Source organism: Nyctibius grandis, chromosome 11, assembly GCF_013368605.1.
Source record: "Nyctibius grandis isolate bNycGra1 chromosome 11, bNycGra1.pri, whole genome shotgun sequence".
Lineage (NCBI taxonomy): Eukaryota > Metazoa > Chordata > Aves > Nyctibiiformes > Nyctibiidae > Nyctibius > Nyctibius grandis.
Genome location: NC_090668.1, coordinates 26,252,730 through 26,272,221, shown reverse-complemented (window position 1 = coordinate 26,272,221; position 19,492 = coordinate 26,252,730). Strand labels below are relative to the sequence as shown.

Below are 19,492 nucleotides of genomic sequence, written 5' to 3'. Positions count from 1 at the left end.
TTATTTTAGTGCATGTGAAGGAGTTAATTGAAAGGAGGAATTCCCTGCCCCATGCCCAAGGAGGGCTCCAGCCCCAGCCCACGGTTATCTCGCACCACCCAGTGGCATTAGCTCACCCAGCACTGTGAGTTCAAGTTCACAGAAGCCTCTGGAACAAACCCACGCGTTTCTTCAGGCTGGTTCTTCCCCTGGTTCTTCCCCTCGTGTGTTTTCCCTCTGTTTGCCACATAGGCCTTATCAGCTGTATTCTAAGACATTGCATTTAACGAGTCAGGCAGTAATTAAAAGCAAAACCGTCCTTCAGCTGCACCCTGAGCACACACAGAGCAGACGCACGCCTGGGCTTTAGAAAAAGCGTTTTTTAAACTACTTGGTAAGAAAAGCTCAAAGCTTCAACACCTTTTAACAAGGCAGCCACTCACCCGAAATGGAACCACAGAATCACAGAATCAGTGAGGTTGGAAGAGCCCTCTGGGCTCATCGAGTCCAACCATTGCCCTGACACCACCATGGCAACTAGACCAGGGCACTAAGTGCCATGTCCAGTCTTGTCTTAAACCCCTCCAGAGATGGTGACTCCACCACCTCCCTGGGCAGCCCCTTCCAATGGCTAATGACCCTTGCTGAGAAGAAATGCTTCCTAAGGTCCAACCTGAACCTCCCAACTGCCCTTGAAAGCAATTTGCAGACACAAAGACAAGCTTGTCCAAAACTTATCATGGGATCCAAGCAGATTCCTTGGTTTACACCTCAGAAGCATCCCAAAAGGTGCATTCATTCACAGCTCTTTGCACAAGACAGTCAACAAGCGAAGCTTACCTTAGTTCCTGCAGCTTAGCATACCCCTAAGTAACAAGAACATGGTTTGTAAGAGCCATTGAATAAAAAGTATTTATTTTAACATGTTTGCAGAGACACACATATAAAGTTCTCACCGTATCCATGTGCAAATTACATCTCTAGATACGGGGTAAAAGGGTAAAACATTTAATTATTTACTTGCACTACAAAATAAGGTAGGTCTGAAGTTAAGTCACCATTACTCATCATATCAGTTTTCTTGCTTCGTTGCTATGAAGCTCTGAAGATGAACATGACTTTCACAAGCACATTAAATAACCAAAGGTAATTCTTCCAAGAAATCCATATTACCAAGCTGTTGCTAGTTATAATAAAATATGAAATGGCATAGAAACACTCTTAAAGTGCGTTACTGCACCTAAATAAATAGCAGCATTTATGCCTCTTCAAAACAGAGAGCCTGACAAGGAAAGGAGAGTGACCAGAAGAGAAGGATTTTGCACTATAAAAAGAAAATGCCAAAAAAATATGCAAGGCAAAAGCCTTGTGTCATTAGTCTATAAAGATAGAGCTTAATAACAAGGGCTTCATCCACACGAGACAGAAGGTGTTCTGTAGAAGTCCAGAGGCAGAACCCCACTGACATCTATTGAAAATATACACACCCACACATGTACTTCTTTGGGATCAGAAAAAAAAAGTATTTCCCATTAACCATTGCCTAGCACAGGCCACTGTGAAAATACAAGCCTGTGGTGATAACAAAGCAGTTCATCAAGCTGATCACTGGCAGCAGATATTGCATCAGTCTGATAAAATCAAGAGGATTCCAACGCAGTAGTATGTTAAGCTCATGGCTTTCTTCGCCTAAAAGGAGAAGAAAAAAAGCCACAAAGAACTTTCAGATTTTACCCAGCAGCAGTTTCCCTTAACAGCAGTCAGCTGCCTCATTACCTATTCTGCTGTACATGTAAATCTCACCTATGTCCTATGATAAGACATGCTACAATTAACACAAGAAAACTAAAGAGCTTATTTCCCAAGCAACAGGTGGATTTTGCTTTCTTTTTTAAGCTTAAATCAAAGTTTTATTTCAATTATTTAATAAGTTTAAATAAATACAAGGGCCAACTCAATGCACAGGTAAACTAAAGGATTTACTACACTATTACAAGGCTGCAGGTAGCAGCAGCCACCTCGTGCAGGTCTCAGTTTCTAATAAGAGATGCCATAAAGTGTATGCTACCATGATGAAAGGTATAGATTAATATATTATCACCTTATCTGAAAGGGGATTACTGATTTCAGATACTCTCCAAAACACCCTTTCACCACAGTTGTAAACTTTTGGGATTCCAAATGCAATATGTTTAGTTAATTTTGGCTTCACAGAAACCTCTTTACCTCTCCAGCCCTCTCTCCTGCCTGTAAATATGTCTTGCAAAATGCAAATTTTCTTCCCCTGAGCTGAAGAGGCGACCTCCATGGCACTGCCAGCATCTACCTGCAAGAGGCCACATCTGGATATTGATTTATGTTCTGCAACATTTTGTCTAACAAATCCATCTCACCTGAAGCATACCTTTTGTCAGGGAAGCGTTTTGTTAGCTGTGGGGGCTCAAGTGTTGGGCACTAGCCTTACAAACTGCAGGAGCATTTGGACTTTTTGCTGGAAATTGCATTTGTGTGCAACCCCCATTGATCCCAGCACGTTAAAGAACACTAAGACAGCCCTGAAGAATTCAGACCCTTATCTATGCATTTGAAAAAGAGGAAAGTTACTTCTAGTGTGACTAGAGCCCATGCTGCCTCAGTAGGTGCCTTGACAATTAGCAGCTGGAATATTAGCTATGTTCAAGCATACCATTAGGTATATCCTACAGTCGCCTCAGTTCCCTCCTCATACTGAAATTGTAACCTTGTTTAATTTAAAATTACCTAAAGATACAAAAAAAAAAGAGTATTCTTTATTACATCAGCATCTGATAAAGGCTAGGGGGACCGAAGAGGGACACAGCTCAGTACTTTGTCACTGCCATCCCTAACCCTACTCCACTCTGGACCTGCCAGACATCCTACAGCTCCCAGCTTTGCACAGTCATGATAGCACAAGATCAAAGTTAACATTGTGCTCACTGCACTGAATGCCAGTGTTTTACCCAGAAGACAAGTTAATGATTCTGTTTAGTCTCCTACAGATCTATGCTGTCACCAGTTCCCAACACTGAATAAACCTGCTTATCTTAGAGCATTAGAGAGCAATGCACCCCAGACCTAAAGTGGGAAGGGCAGCAAGGTCAAGGGGAAAAAAATAAAGTTATCTCCCTGCAGATGTTATCAGGAAAGAGAATGCAATACCCCTACTACAGAGGAGAGATGCACTTACTTGGGCTGAGCATGATGCTGATATCCAGGCCCAAGAGCTGATCCTGCCCTCATCTCCACTGCCACAGAGCACTGAGAAGACACAGAACATCAGTCCCTACTGCCAGGTCCCCCCTCCAGCTATCAGCAATACCCCAAATTCTCATCCAGATCAAGCATGAGATGTCCCCCTCCTTCCTTTAGAGCTTACTCTGGTTTCTACATCAGTCCATTCCGAGTCTGAAGCGTCCTCAGGTGGGTCAGGATTGGAAGGGGATGATCGCTTTCGACTGGAAGAGTATACAGGAAAAAAAAGTTACAAGTATCCTGTATTCTGGCAGATTCTCACACACAAGAATACATTTTATACTTTGCAGATAAATAGGTTGCTCTCGGCAGCAGACCAACCTTAGAAGCAGCTACAGTATCTATAAGCCTCTCTGAGTTACTTTTATATGATTTCAAGTTGGATGCAACAACTTTCTGTTCAATCATTCCCAGCACAAGTGGTTACACGTGCACTAGTGGAGTCACGTATCTCCAGCAGTGCCAGAACCTAAAATCAAGGCCACAACTCACCCAGTTGGAGATTCTTGCTTCAGAGTCTCTATCTCTGTGAACTGCACAGCCTGTCCACCACCCCTGGTCTTGAAAACATCACCCTGGGAACCAAACACAGGCAACAAGGCACAGTCACCAGGTCAGTATGATGGCTACAGCGCTGGTTTTCACCCGAAAACTTAAGTGCCATCAACTGTCACTCCCTTGCAGGTTAGCAGCCAGCAAGCACGTGCACAAATGCACTCTCCCCCGTTATATATCTTCTCTTATTTACACAGGACAATAAAGAATGAACACGATCTACCCTGATGATCATGCAAGACACCCACAGAGCAGTCACTACGATGACAAAGATCACTAAGTAATACTACAGAGATCATGTCATAGGCTTAGTTTCAATAACTCCATGTCACAGCATGAACAGGTATGTCATCAGCTATGCAAGACTTTGCCTCTGGAAACATCGCTGGAACCTACAAGGTTACCTTACAGGAGTGAGGGCCTTTTTAAAACTGAAAAAGAAAAAAAGGCAATATTGGAAGGCTTGTGACTACAGGAAAAATGAACCAAAAGCTTCTTGCTACAAATTAGAGAGCTCTCAATTTGCCTCAGGTAAGCACAGTCAGCATTTTGGGACATAAACACTGCAAGTGTTCAAAGCCTAGGCTGTCTCACCAATTTATTTGTCAGTTGACTACTAGAATTATGTCCTGGAGCATCCAAGCATCCATCACTGCAGCAAGCTTACTCATACTGCTAGTGGAAATCAAATAACATCCCTCCAACAAGACTGACTCCACAAGATTAGCTGCAGCCACAAGTCTAAGAAACTTTCACTACAAATGGATTATTGCATTTTACTGGAGGAAAAAAAAAATGAGTTACTTGAAAGGAAAATGATAAGTGAGATGAACAAGCTTGTAATGGTCTATATGAAGTAATGACAAAGTTCAAGAAAAGTATTTTCAGACTCTAAAAGCTCCCCTGAATCCAACTGCAACTTTCAAATGAAATCTCCCAGCAGACTGAGCCAAACGTACCCTTTCACAAGCCACCAAGCCCGTAGCACACAGACATTGCCCGAAATAGGTTTTGAGAGGGTTATCACAAGTTGACGAGGAAGGCGTTGGCTTTACCTTAATTAGCTTTGTTTCAATCTCCCCATCAGAGGCTAGCTCCTGGTGCGTCAGCATGTACTTGTCACACTTAGCTAGTGCCTTTTCACTTGCAGCCGCCACCGTGATGGCGTGAGGGACACACGGCTGCATGACTGTCTCAGTGGGCAGGTTAGAAGGTGGCTTGTGATCTACCCATCTCTCCCCAGCTGAGCGCGAGCGTCTGTGTCTGAGGCGAACTGGAGGTGGGTTCTGATCAGAGTGGAAGAGAATCAGAAGAAATCAGCACACAGCAAATCTCTCAGAGGATATCATTAGCAGAAGTGAACTTTGCAGGGCTGGTTAAGATGTGTTTGTACGAAGATCAAAGCTTCGCCCCTAAAGTGCTTTCAGAGCGCACCCTGAAAGGCACCATTATCAAGAGCCTTGCATGAAATTATTAATGGATTATTTCTGTGCTAATTCCTATTTCTTATAAGTTTTAGCTAAGTGTTATCCAATCTGTTGCGTTCCATACCTAGTAAAGTTTCCTCAAGGAGGACATCTTTATCTTTGGTAATGCTCCTCCCGAGCTACCAAATCAAAACGGATTGCTACGAACACATTAACCAACCAGAAATGATAAATTTATGTTTCCATGGATGCATTCATGGATCAAAATGTATTTCCGAGGTAGCAAAGCAAGCAGAGGATGGATTTCCAACACCTCTAAAGGATGCAAGGCCTCACAACACTGAGTAAATAAAGCAGAGGAAGCATCCCCTGTCCTAGCACTGTCGCTTCTGAACTCAGCTGTTGGAAACCCATGAGAAGTGATTGAACTTCATGTATTTATTTTAAAGAACAAGAACATTATTGACAGTTGCTCAGGGAAATCAGAACATTCTGGAAACTTGTTTAAAAACCTGGGTCCCTTCAATATCTTTGAATGGGCTTTTGAAAGAGTATTTGTAGACTCTCTCTGTTCTGTTTACACACTGATTTTAGAGACCTCCGAGTCATGGTGAGGTGACATAACCCAAACCTATGAATGCATAATCCCATCCACTGTATTTTTAGGTGATGAGCATCAATTAGGATTTCTTTGACCAACAGACATGAGATTGGCTGTACCCTTTACAGATAAACTTCTTACAAGTCTAAAGCAGCTCTTAAAAATTAAACTTTTACAGGGAAATGTGGCTTTCAGTAAAAATCTTCCATTAAAATAAGACACAAAGAGAATTTCAATACTCCCCTCCCTCCCCCTTTTAGTGGGCAAGTACTTATTTCCGTTGATGGTTTTTTGAAACAATTCTGCCAAGGTGCCTTAGAAGTTATGTTCTAAGCTACTACTGGTCACATGTTACTGTGGCAGAGACCACATCCCTTATTCTGCCAACAGTTGTACGTGTATTAGTTAATTGGAATAGCATTTGCCTGAAAGCATGTCCCTGACTTCAAAGGGCCAGCAAGTGGCAGAAATTTTGAGAACACTCTCAAAAATGAATCGTGCTGTGATAAGCTTTCCTCCTCTTGAGAGGCTCTCTCAAGAGGCTGGGGTTGTACAATGCTCTTTGATTCACCTGAGCCACTGCGCCAGTGCAATAATGTGATGGACACACCACCAATACAGACCTTTGCACGCATGAATTTGATGAAAAAACAGGCTCCCACCTGTAAGCAAAGCCCCCAGCTTTAATGCAGATGTGAAAATTAGGGAAGACTATTCTAGGAGAGTTAAAGTTAACAGCCACACAGGTGAGGTGTTTGTCCCAGCACTGTTTGCCGTAGATATTTGCAGATATGGCTCACAAGACCACCTTTTAAGCTGCCCAAACAGACTATGGTAAATTGCAGGCTGCAAGATAGATTTGAGGAGACAGACACAAGTTAAAACACAAGGACATTCACAGCTAGAGAAAAGGTCTAGCTAGTTAGGAGCTCCTTACCAGAGCTATCTATATGCTAGCAAGAAATACTGCTTTTAAGGAGTTTCTAAATGTCAAGTTAAGAAGTTAAATAGGAAGAGTAGTGAGATTCAGCTTTGAAACAGTACTGTCCTATGAGAAACACACTGAGGGGAAACTCCCCTCTGTGTTAGGTGTGCTCAATGTGAGAGCAGTCGCAATGAGCTTTTGAGCCAGACTAAGCAATACTACGTTTAGCTTTTGACAGGAGCAGCACTAACCCTGCAGCATTGATCCTCTTCTATCTCTAGCTCATCTCTACGCCTGGGAACCTCAATGACTCCAGTCCAGCACATCCCTCGCCTTCTGTCTGAGGTGTTATAGTTTCTACTTTGTTCTGGTTCTTGTTGTCTGCTCCTTGCATTAGAAGTGCCACTGGTAGGCTTGTGCGAAGGGGTTTTCTGTTCCCATTCCATAACACAGGATGCCACAGAAATGCTGCTACAAGAATTAGAGCGTCTGTGCGCCTGCGGGTTGCTCACGAGCCGCTGGCTGTTAGGCACCTGAGTAATAAAGTTACTAGAAGGCTAGAGAGAACAGGAAAGAAGTTAGTGAACACACAGAACGTCAACTTATAAGGCAATAAAACAATGAATACTGACAAGGTGCACAGTGCCCATTCAGCTATGCAAGCTTGTGGCTTTGGAGAGGTATTATGTTGCAGTGACAGCATTAAGAATCGAGTATTTTACCAATACTAGTAGCATTAGAAGGTAGGAACACGAGTAAAGAGCACTGATAAATACAACAGGAGATGATGAATTCAAAGCAAGTTTAAGTTATCCAAATTCTGTGCTTGGGAACTATTTTCTAGCCACTAAAGAGAACTGGCCTGTACTTTAGTTCGTTCTTACAAATATGCTTTTCCCTCTATCAAGAAGTGTTTTAAAGGCAACTTACAGGTACTGGTGAAGGAGACACTGATCTCTGAACAGGCTTCTCTCGGTCTCTCTCCCGTGAAGGCCTCTCTGGCTTTTCATTTCTTGGTTCAGTAACAATGGCCTTCAGTTGCTTCAGTTTTTCATCTTTGACCCAAAGTTTGTTCTGCATCTCCAGCTGCTTTGCCGCTACACGACGCTCCTACAAAGAGAAGTGAGGCAAAGCATGAAGTACCTTACACAAAAGCACAAGTAGTGCTGAAATTTTGAAGGGAATTGCATATTCCACGTGGAATGAAGCTCTTCCCCACTGAGATACAAGCTGTTGGAAATAATGACATACCAAGCTAAAGAAAGACTTTCCAGACTATAAAATAATACCAAGTTTAATGCCATAATCATTTTGCTTCCTAAATTATGACAAATGGGAACATGTCCAGCTATAGTTCTAGTAACGATCCTGAAGTAGTAAGCAGTCCTGCAGCAGTAAAAATTAATCCCTCAGATTTCCTGTCCTTATTGCTGTCAAGTGCATAGCTGAGCAAGAGTTTACATGAGGATAAGCAGAAACATGATATTAGGCTTCTACTGACAACAGACAGAACAAGAGAATCATTCCTTAGAGTGCCACAAACCCAAAAGAATAAATTCTAGATATTGAAATGAAGTGACACAGTGCTTAAGAGAGCTGCTTTAGCTGCATCAAAAGTCCTTGAGGAATTTATTGTATCATACTACTTTTATAAAAGTTAAGTTCAAAGTGTCTGTTCAAGTCCATAATTAAGACAAACACATCTCCATTCTTAATGCTACTACTATATAAAAAAACCTACAAACACAAGCTGCCCAGCTCCCCCCAGCATTGCTGCATTCCACATTTTTAATAGATATGGTAGCGTACTTACACACTCCTTCTCCCATTTCATGGTTGTTTCTGCCACCATGCCCTGCAACCGTGCCTCCAACCTACGCTTGTCAGAAGCCTGACGTTGCAATTTCTGGCTCTTGCTTTCTAGTTCTTGCTGAAGATTACGCTTGTCTTCTTCATAAATTGTTGCAGTTTTCTCTAAAATCTCAATCTGGAGGAAGAGAGGAAAGACTTGGTTATTCTTTTTAGAAGTGCAACCATCTAAACCCAGAATTGCTACTTATATTTGATTGTTAACATCTTCTAGTATATATTAGCTGTTGTACAAATATACCCAGATAAATTCCAAGAAGTTTCAGGGTTTTACAGCTTTCTTCTAAGTTGCCCATCTTAACGTGTTAAGAAAAGTCTCACCTCATAAGAAAGCCAAAAGGCTAAAAGTGTCCAGTAAAGTTCCCCCCAAAACACTTCTAATCTTGTTTCTAACATCCATCTTGCAAGCAACTTGACGTCAAGAAGTTTGCCAAACAGTACATGGAAAATGCATTTTGTGTTTGGCTTTAGACAATGACAAAACTGACCTTGTATTCCAAAGTTTTAGTTTTCTTCTCCAGGCGTTCTAGCTCCATTTTCTGTCCTGCTATTGTTTTCTCTTTCTCAGACAGTTTTCCTTGGATATAGTTTTCCTTGGATACAACACTGGAGTCTAATTCTTGCAGCATGGTTTTAAATGCAAGCACTGCAAGAGAATAGATATATTTTATCTTCTCACCGTATCTCCACAATATCAAAAGCAGTTCTGTTTTTCTCTTACCAATTTAACGCTACCAGCTATTTTATTAGCTCAAAAAAGGTTTTTTAAATGATCAATCTAGACAAGATACTTATTTTCTGTTGGTACAGAAGAGATCCCTTGAGTAGTAATAAGGGAAATATCTAGCTCCACACTAATGTTCAGATTCTTACCGTTTTTGGCAAACTCCTCTGACAACATTTGTCGTAGTTTATGGCGTTTTTCCAGGACTTCAATAAGCTTTGGAAGCGTTTGATCATCATTAACATCTAATAGCTCACACGAAGGCAGCGGAGGAAAGTTCTGCAAAAACGTTTCTGAGACAGATTGCTCTTCTGTTTCTGTGAGATTTAAAAGCCCAGGAAGTCTGTCAGCAAGCTACAGAGCAGAAACATTCCGTTTGACAATGCACAGCCACAGATCATTCATTCCACAGTATCATGAAGCAGAGCTTAGAATAATTAATGAGAACTAGAAGTTTTCAGAAGAGATGACAGAGTTGAGGAAAGATTAAATGTGACATTGTCAATTCATTGCTTTATAATACCTCCAGGCAACTCTTGATTTCTGAAGGAGGCCCATAGCATACAAAAACATCAAAGTATCATCAGCAGCACAATTTCCTTTCAGGAGCTGCAATAATGGGACCATGAATTCAACTCATCACCAAAAAATTACTTTGAGAGTTACACAGTAACTGAGTTCATACTACAAGTAGCACTGCAGTAGGAAAAGCGCAGTACCCATTGCAGAGAAGGCTCACAACTACGTTAAGTTCCTTTTGTACTTTCAAGGCTCAAATAATTTGTTTTAAAATCGCCTTCAACTCCTAACAGAAAAAACCCTGTGCTGTAATCACCTCGCACTCGAGTATTTACCTCCATTTATCGGGCCACCCCGCATCTCCAGTCTCCGTGAGAGCTCCTCTCTGAAGGCCTGGTTCCTGAAGCGTCGTCCTGGTGTCAAGCCACAGAGTGGTCTATCAACAGGTCTTGCTACTTCAACCTCCTGGGTCATTTCTGCAAAGCGCATGACTTGCTACAAGAGAACAAAAGCAAGCTTAACAACAAAACTAATCAGAAGCAGTCCAGTCTAAGTTTGAAAGTGGTATTTTAGGTCAATAAAAGTATTAGAGGAGACATCATCAAGCTATAATCTCAAGTAGTTCCCAACTAGCTAGCTGTGATTCTGAAGTGGAGCAATTGGAAACCTTCCCAGTAACGCCTCCCCAACCTCAGCCCCCAAGGAACCATGAAACCGACTGTGCAGAGAGCTGAAGCTTTTGCAAGTACTGTCATAGTAGGGATTAAGCACCTAAATGTGGCTATTTGGACTCCTCTTAGCCTCAAGCTTGGCCAGGGGAGGGTCAGGTTGGACATTAGAAAGAATTTCTTCTCAGCAAGGGTCATTAGCCATTGGAAGGGGCTGCCCAGGGAGGTGGTGGAGTCACCATCTCTGGAAGGGTTTAAGACAAGACTGGACATGGCCCTTAGTGCCCTGGTCTAGTTGCCATGGTGGTGTCAGGGCAATGGTTGGACTCGATGAGCCCAGAGGGCTCTTCCAACCTCATTGATTCTGGGATTCTGTGATTCCTGCAATTACTTTACAAGCAAGTAGCAGTTGTAATTTTTAAGAGGAAAAATCAGACTTGGAGGGCACATTTGCCCTATAATATTTGATTACCTGAAGTACCCAAGCAACAAAAATTATCATTCCTTTCGTCTACTAAAGAAATAGAATTCAGTAACAAACATGAAAAAACAGGAGGAGGGAATGAGGTAAGATCTGCAAGGAAGTTACCAAGCTTTCCTCGTAGTCCTCAGCTTTGGGATTAACGCACACAATCATACGCACTTTTCCTTCACCATCAAAATAGTTCTTGAAGAGATGAGTCAGTTTGGAATCTCTGTACGGAACCATCTTGAAATAAAGTACATGAAAGATCTAGTAAGCTTTCATTACACCAGATGGTCATCAAATCAAAAGATAATTAGATAATGGGTTGCATACCTTGTTTGTTCCATACATCTGGTTTTCCCGTAGAACTTCAATACATGTTCTCAATGTCATTAGTGACTGATTAATATTACCTTAAAAAAAAAAACCACAAGATAAAACTCTGTGAGCAGCCATTTGGATCATGTTCCCAAATTATTCAGCGTTTTACTTAAGAATACATTGCTTGGACTTAAGTTGCATTTGTTACAGATAACTGCTCTAATTAACTTAAGTATCGGAATAAGTGCTACGAAAAACTCCTGGTTTCCAAACTGCAGGATTTGAGGTCATCAAATCAGACACCTGAACATCATAACAGAACACTTCAATTCTTCCTGTCATGTTTACTAGGAGACAAGCCTAATATGAGCATATATTAGCACATGAAATTACCAGGCTGTCTGAAGGTGGCACATACCTGCTTCTCGCAACCTGTTCCCTTCAGCTTTTGTTCTGTTAGTTCTTTCACTTCCAGCCAGATCAACTAAAGACAGCTGGCTTAAAGTGATCTGTTCTTTCTCCTGTTAGAGAAAACAAAGTATGTCAGGCTAATGATTAGCTCTATATTCCTTCTAATGTGGTAGAGGGAACATCCCACCCCCCCAGTCCTAAACCAGCACGCACACTTAAAAAGAATATGCCTTTATTTAAAGTCTGAGGGTGTTTTTATAGCCCTTAATGCAAGGAGCAGCGCACCACTGGCTTTTTTTGTGAATGAGTTTAGCAGATCCCTTCTGTCTTGGGCCACAGATATAACTGTGCTCATTGAAATCCTCCAAGTTTTAGACTCTTAAAAGTTTTTGCTTAAAAGAAGTGGAGGTGAAAAGCAAAGGAATAAGGAGCTCTGCACTCCATTTCAATGCTCTGCTTTCATTACAAAAAGGAGACTAATTCTGTCAAAGATTAGAAAGTTATAATTTTTATTTCCTTCAAAATGAAATTGCTAACGAGCACGGTAACTGTTTTGGTAGGCCATGCTGCAAGGGTCACCACCTTTTCGAACCTACACACACACACAGAGTTCTCCTTTAATTCACCTGCAGCACATTATCTCCATCTGCATCCAGGGGTGCCTGAGCCAACTTTATAATAAACACACTGTGAGAGCGACTAGATTCTCGATTCAGCTGCGTGTTTGCAATACGCCTCTTCTTTTGACCTGTTCAGAAAAAGAACACAAACAATCCCTCCAAAAAACCTGATTTATTTAACAGACTTGCCACCTGGCAAAGCCAATTCTGTTTTCAGCGTGAGAGTGTAAAGGATTACACATCTGTACTGAATTTAAGAAGTTATATTCTAAGATTTACCTCTCCAAAACACTTCAAAAGCTTCTTCTGTAGATTTCACCTCTACTTCTGTGCATCCAGTGACGTACATGTTGTGATTCTGGTCCTCACGAAGCATTTTGGATTGTGGAGGTCTTAAGGACAGGGAGGAAATCAAACAAAAACACTAAAATTGAGGGATTTTTATGCACAGCACTACATTGTGCCATGCAAATTTTCTTTTGTTTAAGTACAAAATTCATACTGAGTATGTCAATTATCCACACAGCAGATAGAAGAGAAAGTACAAGTACATGGACACACACCCAGCCAAGATTAGTTACACTTCAGCTACTGCTTTAATTTAGAAGCTACGTTTAATTGCAATTCTTACTGGAAATCATGGGTTTGGATGGCAGCTATTGTTTTTCTACATGCATACACTCATACAGAAGCAAGATGGCTTCAACAGCGTTCTATATTTGCTAGTAAAGCAAGAAAAGATAGGGAGTCAGTCTGGGTTTGTTTTCTGCTTCTACTAAAAGAAAATGTCACTGTTCAATATTGGGAATAATATGCTTGTGCACATACATAAAGTCACCATTTCGCACAGGAGTGTTGCAATTGTTCCACCTACCAAAAAAACAGGGTTAAAAAAATATTAAGTCATTCAGCTTGTGTCTAAAAATCTTTTTATATACAATACACTGTAGCTTTCCTAAATAGAAATAATCCAAGATTCCTCAGAGGCTGATTTTTGGACATAAGCACAATACTAACCCAAATAATTTTATTCTTCTTTAAAAAGCATTCACAGAAACTCTTTTCAAATCAGTACCCTGGAGACAGCTCTTGATGGTTCAGAGCATGGCTTGTTTCGCTCTAGTTAGTCTTTGTAAATCAGCCAGCTCTTTAATTACCACACGTACATATGCGTAGGGTTTTCTTTAATGGATTTAGAATTTTAAAAACAAATTCAAAGTTTAATCTGCAGATTGTTTTTCTGAAGGTCTCAAGATTTACCGGTATTAGAAAACAGCCAAGTACACACCTTTCCAAAAAATACCCAGAATTTCATTTATGAAACTATTCATTTCTGTTTCTACAGAAATTATTGGCATCAAGTGAAATAATACACAAATTTGCATTAACTGTAAAGCAACAAAAAAATAGCAACTCTCACCCAATACACTGTTTCTAGGAAAAAAAAAAAGTCAGCTATGGAAGGGCTTACTCTCCAAGTTAGTCACCTGCTAGGAACAGTACTCACAGAACAGCATGAATAGACTTAGAACCCCACCAGGATACAACACACTCAGAAATTAAATATTCACTTGTTAATCTCTCATTGTAATGAGGGAGGGAGCACCAAGCCTTAGCAGCAACAGACCAACCATCAGTACTTGGCTCACAAATACTGCTGTCTGGACTCCTTGGCCATCCCCTTTTTCACGTGATTTTTTTAAGGGATTCCCATGAATGGAGCCAGACTTGTCAAGACAACAGCTGCAAAGACATATTGTAGTTCCCACAAAAGAGTAACCAAGTAGCAGTAATGGTGTTCATACTAACTTTGGTTTTATGGGATCAAAGGGAGCTTCCTCCAAGAGGTCATATATGTAGTTGTTGTAGATCTCAATATAGGAGACAAAGACACTGTAGACATTATCTTCATCGACTTCCTCCACTTTGCAGTGATCTTGCACGTTGATCATATCAGCAAATTCTGGATCTATTTGTCGCCTGTTGAACACACCCAATAAGGGATTGCAGTGGAGCACCCACAGCCAGCTAACATGTCAGACAGTGACTACACAACTAAAAAGCAGGTCTACTGACAGCGTAATTAGAGTATGGAAGTGCTAATGACAACACATCCAGATTAAAAAAAGCACTCTGAAAAGGTTAAGCAGATAAACTTCCATCTGGCACTGCTGTACTGGGCTGCAGTAAGAAATTACCTTGCAAAATTCCTGGAGAGCCAACATTTCTATCCTCCAATCAGCAAAATATCCCCAAGTTTAACTTCACAGTATTCCTACTCAGCAAACATTTTACTCATGGGTTAATGGGTACAAAAAAATAGACTTATGTTGCCTGATTTTAAGTCTTCTAACCTAAATACTTAATTAAGCAATTGCTCAAACCACATGAAATATATTAACTTTCCATTAATATTTTTCTTTCATTTTTTTTCAAAAGAGACCAAGGTAAGTTAAAACCACAGTAACAGAATAACATTTATATTAACTAAATTCATTCTGCAGGTTACAATAGTTACTTACTTGCCAGATGGAGTTTTTGGAATGGGCATGGCATCTCTTTTCTGGCGCTCTAATAGAGCATCTACTTCACACTGAACTTCCACACCATTCTTGTCATCAAGCTTAAAAACCTGAGCAGCGAGTGTAGTATGTTTAGACAATATGACAAACACTAGAGAACACAAGGGGGTGGCCAAACAAATTATTTGATGAAGCTGTTTAGCAATGAACAAATACCACTCACTAACGCTCGATTTGTTGGCTAATATGAAGCAGATCTGACAGAAAACAGGTATTTCCAAGACAACAATATTTCAGAAAAGCTCCCAAGCTAGCATGCTACCAATGAAAAAACTTCCAGTATTATTTCAAATATATTTAGATATCAAAACTCCAGAGATGTTTGACCACAAGAAAAGCTCCACATCATCTCCTACATTACTTTAGATATGGTTTCACGTGGCTTTTCTATCTTGTGGCTGAATTTCATTCCAAAACTCAGAAAGCTTCCTCTTTCCTTTTTTATTGTTTTAAAAAAGTTAATTAAAGAATGAGTGACAAGTATAAGGACAGTCAGACCATACATCTTCACGAAATGTCTGTCCTTGCTCTGCCACCTGCCTCCTTGGCCCTGCTCTTCAAATCTCAAGAGGGTGCAATCTTTTTGGTTGGTTTTCTTTTTAAAGTGTTCCAGTCCCATGACTAGACAGGAGACAACCACTCTGAAAAGCACCTTTTTTCCTAGTGTTTTTAGGCTGTTACAAGCAACAGCATGGAGAATTCAGTGCAAAACTACTCACAAATCGCTTGGCCTGGAATGGTCCTATGCTGTTGAAGATCATATCCAAACACCGCGGGAGAAGTCCTCCATCACCTGGAGATCCTGTCATGGTGTGTGTTTTCCCACTGCCTGTCACACCGTAGGTGAAAAGGAGACCTAGGAGGGACAGGAAATCGGTGTAATCATGCTTGCTGTCTCAAAAAAAAAGCTGTTACAATCACACCTCCTGCCTTTCTTGGGTCAAATGCATTTGGAAAAAAACAATAACACTTTTTGAACAGTTAACAGTAAACTTCCAGCCCATCAAAAGCCACTGTCATCACTAGTGTTTGCATCTCATTGATAGTCACTTCAAACAACTGATGGTACCTATCATCCCTTCTGGGGAGAGGGCATTTGGAAGCCAAAATGGAAGGAAGCCACTAAGTCCCAGGTGTAGAGGCCTGATTTATTTTGACTGTTACTGAGGAGTCTGACACAGAATAATTTAGGTTGGAAAAGACTTTTAAGATCATCAAGTCCAACCGTTAACCTGACACTGCCAAGTCCACCACTAACCCATGTCCCTACTTCGAGGGCCAGCACCATATCAAACCATGCCCAGGTAAAGCCCTACAAACTGATTTATGTCCGTAGTCATTCTTTAGGTGGATAAGTCATCCTTTCCTGCAGAAGAAAAGCTTCTCCAGTTAATGGTGTACAAAAAGATTAGACCTTGACACAAGTAACATGCACATCATAACAAAGATCAACAGGTTTAGAAGTGATGAAAGGCAAGAAGAGCTTCCAGGGATGTTGTATAGGGGAACTGAACCACAACTATTTTCATTGCAAACATGTTTTTACCCAGACGTGTAAAAATACATGTTTTTACCTAGACAAGCTAAGAAACCTTGAGACACATGAAATCATAACAATATAAGAAACTGCACTGTAGACATACAGAAAAGTGGTAGAGAACAAGTACTTGCTTACCATTTTTCCCACGAATGAGATCTTCCACTAGAGGTTTAGCCACCACGTCAAAAAGCTGCTTCTGAACAACAAGGGTGCCAAACACTTCTTTAAATGAATACTGCGTCTGAAGAAAAGAAGATACACCATCATAAACCTTAAGTTTCCCTGTCCAGAAGCTCATTGCTTCAAAATGCTTCATTGTTTCATACCTCAGAACCACTTTCCATCAGCTTACCAGAATGATAAAGGTTCTACTTTAGGATTATACCAGTGTTTGTACACAGTTACTATTCTGAGAATAAGATGTATATAATGAAGAGCAGCAACTGTCTCATTTTCACAGAGCTTAAGTGCAGAAATAACCAGAACGATCCCACAGCCTGACCTCCCCACTACTAGAGAACCTCACAATTCACAGCTTCAAGCTCAAATTTCTGCCTGAGCTCCCACCATCATTTACACAAGCACTGAGCAAAGGAACACCCACAGTGCCCAAAGTCAAGTTGTTCCAGCATGGAACCATTTTGTTTTAAGCTTGTGCCTTTTTCTAGTCTAGCCTCAGTTTCCAGTCACAGGTTTGCTTTTTTTATGATGAATCCAGTCACTTTTCAGTCATAACACCTGCTTATATAAACAATTTGAATTTTGTGGGTTTGACTAAAGGTTTGTTTACCAAATTTGTTTGTTTGCCTATTTTATTTAAGCCTTTAAAGATCACTTTCTGTCCTTCCTGTAAGAATTGCCCATACTGAAATCAGAAACACAGTATTCTACACCCCAACTAACATTCATTATTCTTCCTTCTCAGAAACACCATGACCTGGTCTCATTTTGAGACACAGAACTGTGCTGGGAACCTGCAGGTAACTGTTTCACTACCAAATCATCTTCAGTGCTACAAGACTCTGGCTCCTCATTCTGTACACGACCTAAACCCTCCTTTTCTAGGAAACACCTCTATCGATCAAGTAACAATATGAACTGCTCTGTCACCTGCCAGCTACTTTTCCACACTTCATGACACCACTTTGTAGACATAACTTATTGCCTTCCCCCATATATGTTATAGAAATAGGGAAACATGGCTTTTCACCCAACTTAAGTTTGGGATAAATCAGCCGTTAATTAATTTGTGTCTGGTTTAGCTTAGAGCTGGTTTCTTTCAATTAGCCCTACATGAAAAAGTCCTTCAAGCAATCTAAATATTTGCTAGCTCTCCTTTTGCTCCTTTTACCCCCCTCCTCCACCCTGCTGGAGCCTTTTCATACACAGAGAGTATTTTTGAGGGCTAAGGGTGCATTTTTGCTCTAGATGGCTTTCTGGTTTTGAAAATTGGCTTTTCTAAAGGCACAAACTGCAAGAGACACCACAAGATAGCGGGGACAAGGACCTCGCTCCCCAGCTCCAGGCAGCCCCTTCAGCCGAGCACAGCTCCGAGGCTGAAGGGCACACGCGCGGCTGTCCCCCACCGACCCCCACGCAGGCCGTTACCTCCCGGTACTCCCCGTTGCGGAATATCCTGTACCCGTCGGGCGGGTGGATCTGCACCGTGGTCTCGTTGATCACCTCGATGCAGCACTCCTGCTCCGGGCGGCTGAGCGGCCGCACCCTGCAGTACACCTGGGGAGGAAGGGCGGGGGGGACAGGGCCCGGCGTCCCTCAGAGCAGCCCCCAAGGGCGGCAGCGGGCCGAGCCCCCGGGGACCCCTCACCGGGGCGGGCACGGTCCTTCCCCGCCCGGCGCCCCCGCACTCACCCCCACCGGGTCCTTCAGGCTGGGGTTGGACGGCTTCTTCGCCGCCGGCCTCCGCGGCGTCTTGGCCCTACTGGGAGAAGGAGGGAGGCGTGAGGGGCGGCCCCGCAGCGCCGGGCCGGGCTGGGCGGACCAGGGCCGGGCAGATCCAGAGCGGGCCCGGGCCGGGCCCCACCGCCGGGCAGGGGTGGGGGGCGACTTACGCCGCCTTCATATCGCGGGGTGTCGCGATCAGGGCGGGTAGGGCCGGGTACCGCGACCGAGGCGGGCGCAGCCGCCCGGGCTCCGCGCTGCCTCCGGCCGGCCGCCCGCGCGCTCGCTGTGATTCAAATCTGACCAATCAGCGCCCGCGCCCCCACCAACGTCACCGCGCAGCACGCGGCCACGTGACGGCGGCGCCGTCCACGCGCCCGCCCCCTGGCGGGGCGTGGGCCGCAAGCGTTGCTATGGCGACGCCAACGGGCGCGGCCCGCAGCGCGGGCGCCCCCTGCTGGGCCCGGCGTACCCCGCGCGGCCGCCCCGGGGCCGAGCCCCGCGGGAGGGAGGAAGCGGGAGCCCCGAGGCCTCGCTGCGGCCTGCGGCGATCCCCGGGGCCGGGCCGGGTGTGCTCCAGTCGGGGTGGGCCCAGAGCTGGGCCTGGAGGCCGGAGCCAGGCCCTGCCGCGGGGATAGGGCTGAAGCGGCCGTGGGGAGGGCCGTGGGCGCCCCCCACACCCCGCTTCCCACCCCACGGCCCCTCGTCCGGCAGCCGACCCGCCCTGCGCTTGAACAGGGATGGAGACAGGCTGTGGCTGGAGGTCAGGGCCCGGGCTTCAGGCCAGGCCGCGGGAGCTTGTCTGTGCCTGTTGATCTGCTTGGGTCAAATAAAGGTTGGTGTAATCCAGCAAGGTTCGCTGTGCCAGGGCTTCCCTGCGGCTGGAGGCAGTCGAGTTAATTCCTTGCCTATAGGAAATGCTTCATGGTGGAAAAGGAAGCCTGAAATGTGAAATTAAGACACGCATAAAAGGCCTGGCCAAACAAGTCCCTTGAAAGATCATCTTCCTGTGAAGGAAACACGCTTCTAATTCAAATGGGGAAACTGGGGTAAAGGATGGAGTAACCTGAGTTTTAACCCTGGGTAGCAGCTCTGGGTTGAACTCAGTCT

General features: G+C 43.2%; 1 protein-coding gene across 1 annotated transcript; it reads right to left on the bottom strand.

Moving 5' to 3' along the window:
• Window positions 1-1,652: 1,652 nt before the first annotated feature.
• KIF23 (kinesin family member 23) lies at window positions 1,653-18,563 on the bottom strand. Its single transcript, XM_068409831.1, has 24 exons — window positions 18,553-18,563; window positions 18,353-18,422; window positions 18,089-18,217; window positions 16,616-16,721; window positions 15,660-15,796; window positions 14,881-14,990; window positions 14,168-14,338; window positions 13,187-13,228; window positions 12,638-12,750; window positions 12,365-12,486; window positions 11,746-11,848; window positions 11,340-11,419; window positions 11,130-11,249; window positions 10,208-10,367; window positions 9,503-9,670; window positions 9,118-9,275; window positions 8,574-8,747; window positions 7,691-7,870; window positions 7,012-7,293; window positions 4,863-5,093; window positions 3,745-3,827; window positions 3,377-3,455; window positions 3,188-3,258; window positions 1,653-1,668 (listed from the first exon to the last, which is right to left on the bottom strand). The coding sequence occupies exons 1-24, from the start codon at window positions 18,561-18,563 to the stop codon at window positions 1,653-1,655; spliced, it is 2,916 nt and encodes a 971-aa protein (XP_068265932.1).
• Between the last annotated feature and the right edge of the window lie 929 nt (window positions 18,564-19,492).

Bases quoted from the DNA above. Each gene is read 5' to 3' on its own strand.
- KIF23 (XM_068409831.1), bottom strand. The intron at 15,797-16,615 runs GTAAGCAAGTAC...TGTCCCTCCTAG, and splicing joins TCTCATTCGTGGGAAAAATG to GTCTCCTTTTCACCTACGGT. The intron at 3,259-3,376 runs GTAAGCTCTAAA...GTGTCTTCTCAG, and splicing joins GGACTGATGTAGAAACCAGA to TGCTCTGTGGCAGTGGAGAT.